We start from the raw sequence: 10,146 nt of genomic DNA, 5'->3' as shown, positions 1-10,146 counted from the left end.
AGTACTTTTTAACTAAATGTTAAAATAAAATAAATGGTAGGATTATTTTTATATTCTAAAAAATGGGTTCAAATCTTAATTTTTATTATATTAAATCTGATCAAGGACCGGTTTTAAATTTTATAGATGAACTCGAGCTAATATGAAAAAAATAATAAAAAATTAAAATTTTAATATTTTATTTTAAAAAATTCATGTAAATATAGGTTATATATATTATAAATAATAAAATTTATCATATATTAAAAAACTATTATAATAAACTTTCAAATTTCTATATAAGTACACTATGTTTGTTGAAATCCTACTGTACCAAAATCTTCTTTTAGGGATTAATATATATATATATAAATTCACCAACAAAATCTTATTTTTAGAATTTAACATCAAAATTTTTCATTTTTTCCCCTTACTTTTCTCCCTCTACTGTTTGTTTTTGCCCTTTTCCTCTTTATCCTAATTCCTTCACTCCGTCTCTATTTCCTTCTAATTATATAGTATGAGAACAGAGTCATTTACTAGTCATCCTTTATCTTGCTAAAGGTCATGTCTATCCAATGATCCAATTCTCCAAGTGCCTAGCCTCAAAGTGACAGCAAGTAAATCACGAAAAGAGTAAGAATTTTGATGTCTTTTCATTCCAAACACACTTTTGCAATAACATCTATGTGCTTACTTGATTGAATTATTTTTTATCCAGAGATTGTTAACGGATATCCAGTTCATGGATATGATCAATAAAATTTAGATACTTAAAGCTTAAATAGTTAATACATTATCAAAATTAATAACCATTAAACTACATTATCTTCATCATCTCATCATTAACGACCAAACTGATATGAAGAGTCAATACAATCATTTGGTGGATCCGATAACTTTGCATGATTAGCTCTATCATCTTCTTCTGGCATCTGATTTGGAGTGAGAAAAGGCTTAGGAGGCATTCGTAGGGATTCAACATCTGATTCAAGCATCTCTACAACTTTATGCATTGAGGGACGATCAATAGGCTTCCACTGTATGCACCACAATGCCACAATAATCATCTTTTTCATTGTTTTCGTTTCATGTTCCATGGCATCTTCTTGTACTTCTATGTCCTTTCCTTCACTAACTTGGTCATAAACCCATGAAGGGAAGTACATTTGGCTTGAACTATTTGCCAATGTGTTCAAGTTCTTTCTTCTTCCTACCATTTCCATCAATAACATCCCGTAACTATAAACATCAGCTTTGTTAGAGACACGTCCAATACTTCTATAAAATAGTTCGGGAGCCATGTATCCTATTGTTCCTCTAGCAGCAGTGAGGGGCATAGTGTTATTATTTGTTGGGTACAATTTGGCTAATCCAAAATCTGAAACTTTCGGAACAAACTTATCATCAAGAAGAATATTGTGAGGCTTGATATCAAAATGTAAGATTTGCATATCACAACCTTGATGTAGATATTCAATGCCATGAGCCACCCCAAGAGAAATCTCATGCATTTTCTCATTGCTTAGTGAGACGTTACCTTCCTTATAAAAAATATACTTTTCAAGAGACCCATTAGGCATGAACTCATATATAAGAGCACGCTTCGATCCCTCAACAGTGAAGCCTATAAGTTGCACGACATTGACATGGTGAATTCTTCCAATTGTGGCAACTTCGTTCATAAAATCTTGTCCATTATCTTTTAACTTGTCCAATATTTTAACTGCTGCTAAACGACCACTACGAAGCTTTCCCTTATACACTAAGCCAGAGCCTTCTTCACCCAACTTATCTTTAAATCCGTTGGTTATCTTCTTAATTTCTGAGTAAGTATACCTTCTCGGCATGAGATCATTATCATGACTTTGCAAGAATTTTTCAATGTCTTCATACATGGATAAATGTCGTCTTCGCCATTTATAAATCAGTAAAGTTAGGAGACATGGAAGCCCACATGGAAACAGTAGGACATGATATATCACTGTATAGAGACATTTGAAACATATCAAAACATTTTACAACTAAATAAATTTAATGAAAATAAGTAGAAGCCACCAGATACAACCACAATGAAAATAATATATATTTATTGTTTCACAATAAGCTGATAAAAGCAATGTAAAATACTTACCGATAAGGGCAAGTGTCACAGTGGAAAAGAATATGAGAAAGCTTAGTAAAATTGAAGGGGTGGTCATCCGTTCATAACAATAACCTGCCAAATAAATAAAAAATAAAAAAATAAAAAATGATGAATGATTTACCATTCATTCAAATTAAAAGCATTATAAATTATAAAATAATAAAAAGATAAGAGACAGTCTAACTAAATTGGAAAGATTAAAAATTATATCTTTATCCTACTAGATATAAGAAGATTAGGAGTGATATCTTATTTCATTTAGATCTTTTTATTATTTTGAAAGGGTTGTATTTTATCAAAATTTAAGACTTTAGTGACCGCAAAACATCTCTTACTATGGGTAACATTGAGATGTACGTGATTGAATCTTGGATTGAAAAAAAAAAACCTTTTTAGGGCCTTTTATTTATTTTATTAGAAAAATAAATATTAGTACTCTTTCTGTAAAATGATATAATTACACAAAATAAATTAACTCACCCTCATCAATTCGACAAAATATCCAGTCGATACCTATAATCACCAAGAAAATATGAATCAGCGTGCAAAATCTTGATGATTAATTAAAAAAAGTAAAAAAAAAACTCATTGTCGAAGAAAATGCGTAAAGTAAATGTATCTTTTTGTAGAATTGAGCCAGAACATGTAAGACCGTAATAGTCCTCACCGTCAAAATAAAGGTTTAACAGCGTCCCTACAATTTCAAGAAAAAAGAAAAGGTCAACTGAAGTGAAGAACATTAGATTATCATTATTGACTTTACCTTCAGAAGATTTCTAGTAACTTGAAAGATCACCTTGTTTCTGTTTCTGTTACAATTTGAAAATTTGAAGCTGTGTTATGCATATGGAGAGAGAGAGAATACGTACAGTAGTATGGTACTGTGAACAATTGTAAACAATTTTTGTTCTGCACGGTGGCTTCATCAAGGTTGCAGCGGTTCTCTTTGCCAGTATCACAACAGAAAGAGAACCATGAAAGCTCGAACCCATATACCAAAATATCATGGACATCTGTATACGTCATATTTCTCATATTTTTTGGCACAGAATAAATCAAATCTATACGGCACAAGTCAGGTACATCCTGGATCCCCCCATCAACCATGACATAGGAATGACCTTCCATATCGACACAGCTGGGAGAAGAAATACTGCTAGACGAAGAAGAATTATATGCAGTACCACTGCCATTTTTGCAAGAAGAAGCATCCATAATATAATCTGGAGGATTCAGCATTTGATTTTCGCAACATAAAAAAGTTAACACAGAACTGTCTGGCCAATTTGTCTCATAATAATAAAGGCCGTACGCAGAGCGGAGCAATTTTTCTGTAATAGAATGATGAGGGATGGAGAAGCAATCATCCTTCTGAACAGCAGCTTCCACAAGTCGAATTGTGAAGTTATTGTAATTGATTGCCTGGACATAATACTTTACCATGTCCAAGTATAAAGTTGGACGTATGTTGTTTTCACAAGCAAGTTCAAAAAGTTTGTTGCCACAGCTCTGGGGATCGGTATTTAGTCGAAAAGGGTAGCTAATATTATGGATATTGCCACAAGAAGAAGGAGCGCAGTAATTGCTGGTGTTCTTTGTAGCACTGCAACTATGGTGGGTGGATAGGATCACTAGAATAGGCAGGGCTGCATATGCACCCAAGAGGTGCCTTGATACTCTACTGAACATTGAGAGAAAAACTTTCCTTGGGAAACCAAATAATGGCTTTGTTACACTTTGCTCAAAAGATGTAAATATATTATGTGGTCTTGGGAACAATACTCGTCAACAGACTACGCATACCATCTCGGCCACAAATTGAAGTCTTCGAGTTCTTGTCTACACTTACATATTTTTGAAATTTCTAAAATGCGATGCAGACGAGCCCATTCAATATTTTTGAAATTTCCAAAAAGAGGAGACTTCCTTGAAGTTACCAATTCAATGAGAGAAAAAAAGCAAGGAAAGAATATGGTGCCATTCAATATTTAAAAATAAATATAGTAAGTCAAGTAGAAATGCAAAACTGTATTAAAACCATGTCGTTTTGCAAAACTCTAAGTGAAAACGACTACGTTTCTTTTTTTAAAGGGGTTAACCGATGTCTTTAGCCTTGGGGAATGAAAATTCACAATATATATTTTGTTTTGTTAGCATCAACTTCACCCTCTATATTGGTTGCCATCACAAGACATTTGAATTATCAAATCAATTCCTTTAAATTACTCCTTATCAACATGGTATCTAACACTAAAGAGGCCTAAAATAAATAAATTTAAAAATTAAAAATATTTTATATCAACCATGTGAATTTTTAAATTAAAAATTTAGATAATTAAAATAAAAATTTATAAAAATTCTAATTATTAGAGAATAATATAAAATTATTCTTTGTAACTCATCTAACAATTTAAATTTTTAAATAAAAATGATACTTTGACACTAATGATTTAATTGAAGGTAAAACAATATATCTTTTAATTTAAAATTATGATTTTTTATTCATGGAATTCTTTTTTTTTAGACAAAAAAATATTTTCTAAAAGCATGATCTTTTGAATAAAAACTTACCAAAAATAAAAAGTATGTGCCTCCCAGCTATAAAAGCTGATTGTTTGTTACTAATGATTGCATGCATAATTTTCAAAAACCTGATCGATAAAACCTTTGCAATAATTTTATATAATCCGTTTACCAGTCTAATTGGCCTGAGATCCTTTAATTTGGGAATTAAAGTGATATATGCCAGCATTTCCTAGGTCTAAAAAGCTCAACCATTATCTCATGAATTTCTTCACCAACTAAATCACAATCTTTGCATCATCTAGGGCCTTCACGATTCCAAACAGCCATTATTTTCAGTCATTATTTTCTCTGACACAAACAAAATCTTTACTTAAATTCTATTTATTTGCTAGAAAGTGTTTTTTTTTGTAAAAATAAATTTAAAAAAAGTGAATTATTTTTCGATGTTTGATAGTGTAATGAAAAATAAGTTAGAAAACACTTTCTAGTGTTTGGTTACGTTATGGAAAATGAGCTAGAAAATAATTTATTAATGTTTTATTTTCTCAAATTTATTAAAATAATAATAAACAAATCTTACAAATTAAAAAGTTGAATGAGAATGAAATTGAAAAAAAAATTAATTTCATAAATTATCTCAAATAAAATAAATAATAATCAAAATAATAGAGATCAAATCTAAAAAATAAAAAAAATTAAAAGATGAAGAAATTAAAATAATAATAATTAACATTTCATAAATTATTTCAAATAAAATAAGTAACAATCAAAAGAATGAGGATCCAATTTGATAGATAAAAAATTTCAATTAAAATTAAAATGATAAAGGAAAAACAAATAATAATTATAAAAATGAAGACCAAAGTTAATATAAAAATTAAATTCAAAGGGATGAAATTGAAAAACAAATATTCAAAACAAAATATATATATCAATCAAAAGTTTGAGGACCAAATTTGATATAATCAGTAAATAATATGACATCTTCTTGTACTTCTATGCCCTTTCCTTCACTAATTTGGTCATAAACCCATGATGGGAAGTAAATTTGGCTTGAATGATTTGCGAATGCATTCAAGTTTAGATATTAAAAGTTTAAATATTTAATACATTATCAAAATTAATAACCACTAAAGCTAAATTATCTTCTTCACTTCATAATTAACGACCAAACTGATATGAAGAGTCAATACAATCATTTGGTGGATCTGATAACTTTGCATGATTAGCTTTATCATCATCTTCCGGCATCTGATGTGGGGTGAGAAAAGGCTTAGGAGGCATTCGTAGAGATTCAACATCCGATTCAAGCATCTCTACAACTTTATGCATAGAGGGACGATCAACAGGCTTTAACTGTATGCACCATAATGCCACAATAATCATCTTTTTCGTTGTTTTCTTTTCATGTTCCAAGACATCTTCTTGTACTTCTATGTCCTTTCCTTCACTAACTTGGTCATAAACCCATGATGGGAAGTAAATTTGGCTTGAATGATTTGCGGATGCATTCAAGTTCTTTCTTCTTCCTACCATTTCCATCAATAACATCCCGTAACTATAGACATCAGCTTTGTAAGAGACACCTCCAATATTCTTATAACATAGTTCAGGAGCCATGTATCCCATTGTCCCCCTGGCAGCAGTGAGGGGCACAGTGTTATTATTTGTTGGGTACAATTTGGCTAGTCCAAAATCTGAAACTTTCGGAACAAACTTATCATTAAGAAGAATGTTGTGAGGCTTGATATCAAAATGTAAGATTTGCATATCACAACCTTGATGTAGATATTCAATGCCACGAGCCACCCCAATAGAAATCTCATACATTTTCTCATTGCTTAGTGGGACGCTACCTTCCCTAGAAAAAATGTACTTTTCAAGAGACCCATTAGGCATGAACTCGTATATAAGAGCACGCTTCAATCCCTCGACAGTGTAGCCTATAAGTTGCACGACATTGACATGGTGAATTCTTCCAATTGTGGCAACTTCGTTCATAAAATCTTGTCCATTGGTTTTTGACTTGCTCAATATTTTAACTGCCGCAAAACGACCACTACGAAGCTTTCCCTTATACACTGAGCCAAAGCCTCCTTCACCCAACTTGTCTTTAAATCCGTTGGTTATTTTCTTAATCTCTGAGTAAGTGTACCTTATCGGCATGAGATCATTATCATGACTTTGCAAGAATTTTTCAATGTCTTCGTACATGGATAAATGTCGTCTTCGCCATTTATAAATTAGTAAAGTTAGGAGACATGGAAGCCCAAATGGGACCAGTAGCACATGATATATCACTGTATAGAGACATTATAAAAAGGGTTAACATTTGAAATATGATATATCAAAAATATTTTACAAATACTTGATTGATTTGAGTGATGAGTTTATGTGTGATTAATTCTTCAATTTCAAAAACTAATCGGCTTAGCTCTCAACACTGTAATAAATACCTCATAAAATTAAAAATAAAACAATATCCATGCAAGCCTATGATACAAACAATAAAGGGAACTATAAAATCTTTCAAAATACCTTCTTTTTTTATTTATGATAATCGATAGTATTATTAATACCATTCTAGCTATTTAGAAAATGGCCAACATAAAAAAATCTGATATTTTTTATAAAATAAGATCATTAACAGAAAGGAAAAATAGAAAAGTGTTATCCTAAAGAAGTAGTAAATACTCTCAAAATACTCATGCTCTATGTTTTATTAGAATATTTTCCTTCTAATGCTTTAAAATCGTTGTTTATAATTGAAAACAAAAGTAGAAAGAATATTAGATACATTAATTTGATGCAAAAAAAATATCAATTTAAGCTTAAGTTAAAACTTGAAATAATATGAATTTAACCTAAATTTAAATATGTATTTAAATTTCAAGGACTTATTTTCTACAACAAAATAAATTTAATGAAAATAAGTAGAAGGCTACTGGATACAACAACAATAATGAAAATAAGTTATGAACAATAATTATTTCTTAAGGTGTAATTGTTGCGTGCTGATATACATATATTTATTGTTTCACAATTAGCTAATAAAAGCAAAGTAAAATACTTACCGATAAGAGCAAGTATCGTAGGGAGAAACAACATGAGAAAGCTTAGTAAAACTGAAGGGGTGGTCATCCGGTATTGACAATAAAAATCTGCCAAATAAATAAATAAATAAATAATGATGAATGATTTAATTACCATTCATGTAGTTATTTGACTATAAGGGAGAAAATGATTGGGAATCAATTCATTCAAATTAAAAGCTTTATAAATTATAAAATAATAAAAGGATAAGAGACAGTCTAACTAAATTGGAACGATTGAAAATTATATCTTCATCCTAACTAGATATAAGAAGATTAGAAGTGATATCTTATTTCATTTAGATCTTCTAATTAGAGTAGAAGATTAAATTATTTTAAAAGGATTGTATATATTTTATCAAAATCTAAGGAGAACATTGATATGTACGTGATTGAAACTTGGATTGTATATATTTTATCAAAATCTAAGGATTGTATATATTCTTTAGGGTCTTTTATTTATTTTATTAGAAAAATAAATATTAATTAGTACTCTTTCTGTAAAATGATATAATTACACAAAATAAATTAACTCACCACCCCCTTTAATTCGACATAATATCCAGGCGAGACCTATAATCACCAATAAAATATGAATCAGCGTGTAAAATCTTGATGATTAATTAAAAAAATACCTCATTTGCGAAGAAAATGCGGAAAGTAAATGTATCGTTTTGGAGAACATATAAGACCGTAATAGTCCTCACCTTCTAAAAAAAGGTCTAACAGCGACGGAAATATCTCGGCTGCATTTCAAGAAAAAAAGGAAAGGTCAACAGTATTGATATTTACAAACTTATAATTTTAACTGAAGCGAAGAACATTTACTAAAATATAAAATAAACCCTTAACAGTACATAAACGGAAACCAAGCAATTACATGTAGATTTACTTTACTTTCAGAAGATTTGTGGTAACTTGAAAGATCACTTTGTTTCTGTTTCTGTTATCATATGAAAATTTGAATTTGTGTTATGCAGACATGTAGATTTAAACCCTTAACACATAAAATAAAGCAAATATGGTATGCATATTCATAATACAGTACTTGAGGTAAGCTGATACATATGGAGAGAGAGAATACGTACAGTAGTATGGTTCTGTGAAATCGTTATATTGTAAACAATTGTTGTTCTGCACGGTGGCTTCATCAAGGTTGCAGCGATTCTCTTTGCCATAATGACAACAGAAAGAGAACCATGAAAGCTCGAACCCATATACCAAAATATCATGGACATCTGTATACGACTTATTTCTCATATTTTTTGGCACATAATAAATCAAATTTATACGGCACAAATCAGGTACATCCTGGATCTGCCCATCAACCATGACATAGGAATGACCTTCCATATCGACACAGCTGGGAGAAGAAATACTGCTGGACGAAGAAGAACTATATGCAGTACCACTGCCATTTTTGCAAGAAGAAGCATCCATAATATAATCTGGAGGATTCAGCATTTGATTTTTGCAACATATAAAAGTTAACATAGAACTGTCTGGCCAATTTGTCTCATAATAATAATTGTCGTATGCAGAGAGGCGCAATTTTTTTGTAAAAGAATGGTGAGGGATGGAGAAGCAATCATCCTTCTGAACAGCAGCATCCACAAGTCGAATTGTGAAGTCACTGTAATTGATTGCCTGGACATAATACTTTTCCTTGTCCAAGAGTAAAGTTGGACGTACGTTGTTTTCACAAGCAAGTTCATAATTTTTGTTGCCACAGCCTTTGGGATCGGTATTTAATCGAAAAGGATAGCTAATATTATGGATATTGCCACAAGAAGAAGGAGTGCAGTTCTTTCTAGCACTGCAACTATGGTAGGAGGATAGGATCACTAGAAAAGGCAGGGCTGCATATGCACCGAAGAGGTGCCTTAATACTCTACTGAACATTGAGAGAGAAACTTTCTTTGGGAAACCAAATAATGTGCTTTGTTACACTTTGCTCATGAGATATAAATATATTATGAGGTCTTGAGAACAATACGAAAGGCAATCAATGGCCACAAATTAAAGTTTGAAATTTCCATTCAATATTTTTTAAATTTCTAAATGAGATGCAGACGAGCCCATTCAATATTTTTGAAATTTCCAAAATGAGGAGAGTGCCTTGAAGTTTCCAAGTCAATAAGAGAAAAAAAAGCAAGGAAAGAATGTGGTGCCACTCAATATTTAATTATAAATATAGTAGGAGCAAAGTAGAAATGCAAAACTGTATAAAAACCACGTCGTTTTGCAAAACTCTAAGTGAAAACGACTACGTTTTTTTTTTATAAAAGGGGTTACAATATGAGACGATATCTTTAGCCTTTGGGAATGAAAATTCACAATATATATTTTTTTATAAATATATTTTTTTAAAATATAAAAACAAATCGGACATCAGCCATCAAA

At 30.8% G+C, this 10,146-nt stretch overlaps 2 protein-coding genes across 2 annotated transcripts; both read right to left on the bottom strand.

Moving 5' to 3' along the window:
• Window positions 1–775: 775 nt before the first annotated feature.
• Window positions 776–3,968, bottom strand: LOC133670659 (rust resistance kinase Lr10-like). Its single transcript, XM_062091215.1, has 5 exons — window positions 2,995–3,968; window positions 2,793–2,819; window positions 2,606–2,638; window positions 2,114–2,197; window positions 776–1,963 (listed from the first exon to the last, which is right to left on the bottom strand). The coding sequence occupies exons 1-5, from the start codon at window positions 3,812–3,814 to the stop codon at window positions 825–827; spliced, it is 2,103 nt and encodes a 700-aa protein (XP_061947199.1). The 5' UTR covers window positions 3,815–3,968; the 3' UTR covers window positions 776–824.
• Window positions 3,969–5,562: 1,594 nt separating this feature from the next.
• LOC133670658 (LEAF RUST 10 DISEASE-RESISTANCE LOCUS RECEPTOR-LIKE PROTEIN KINASE-like 2.2) lies at window positions 5,563–9,692 on the bottom strand. The gene is made up of 5 exons (XM_062091214.1): window positions 8,832–9,692; window positions 8,451–8,489; window positions 8,281–8,316; window positions 7,726–7,812; window positions 5,563–6,951 (listed from the first exon to the last, which is right to left on the bottom strand). The coding sequence occupies exons 1-5, from the start codon at window positions 9,643–9,645 to the stop codon at window positions 5,813–5,815; spliced, it is 2,115 nt and encodes a 704-aa protein (XP_061947198.1). The 5' UTR covers window positions 9,646–9,692; the 3' UTR covers window positions 5,563–5,812.
• Between the last annotated feature and the right edge of the window lie 454 nt (window positions 9,693–10,146).

The sequence above is a fragment of the Populus nigra genome, chromosome 13 (genome assembly GCF_951802175.1).
Source record: "Populus nigra chromosome 13, ddPopNigr1.1, whole genome shotgun sequence".
Classification (NCBI taxonomy): domain Eukaryota; kingdom Viridiplantae; phylum Streptophyta; class Magnoliopsida; order Malpighiales; family Salicaceae; genus Populus; species Populus nigra.
Note: the sequence above shows the minus strand (reverse complement) of the source record. Positions and strands in the feature narration are given on the sequence as shown.

Bases quoted from the DNA above. Each gene is read 5' to 3' on its own strand.
- LOC133670659 (XM_062091215.1), bottom strand. From the start codon at position 3,814: ATGTTCAGTAGAGTATCAAGGCACCTCTTGGGTGCATATGCAGCCCTG. The intron at 2,639-2,792 runs GTGAGGACTATT...TGGTGATTATAG, and splicing joins GTTAAACCTTTATTTTGACG to GTATCGACTGGATATTTTGT. The intron at 2,198-2,605 runs GTGAGTTAATTT...TTTATTTGGCAG, and splicing joins ATTTTGTCGAATTGATGAGG to GTTATTGTTATGAACGGATG.
- LOC133670658 (XM_062091214.1), bottom strand. From the start codon at position 9,645: ATGTTCAGTAGAGTATTAAGGCACCTCTTCGGTGCATATGCAGCCCTG. The intron at 8,317-8,450 runs GTGAGGACTATT...TGGTGATTATAG, and splicing joins GTTAGACCTTTTTTTAGAAG to GTCTCGCCTGGATATTATGT. The intron at 7,813-8,280 runs GTGAGTTAATTT...TTTATTTGGCAG, and splicing joins ATGTCGAATTAAAGGGGGTG to ATTTTTATTGTCAATACCGG.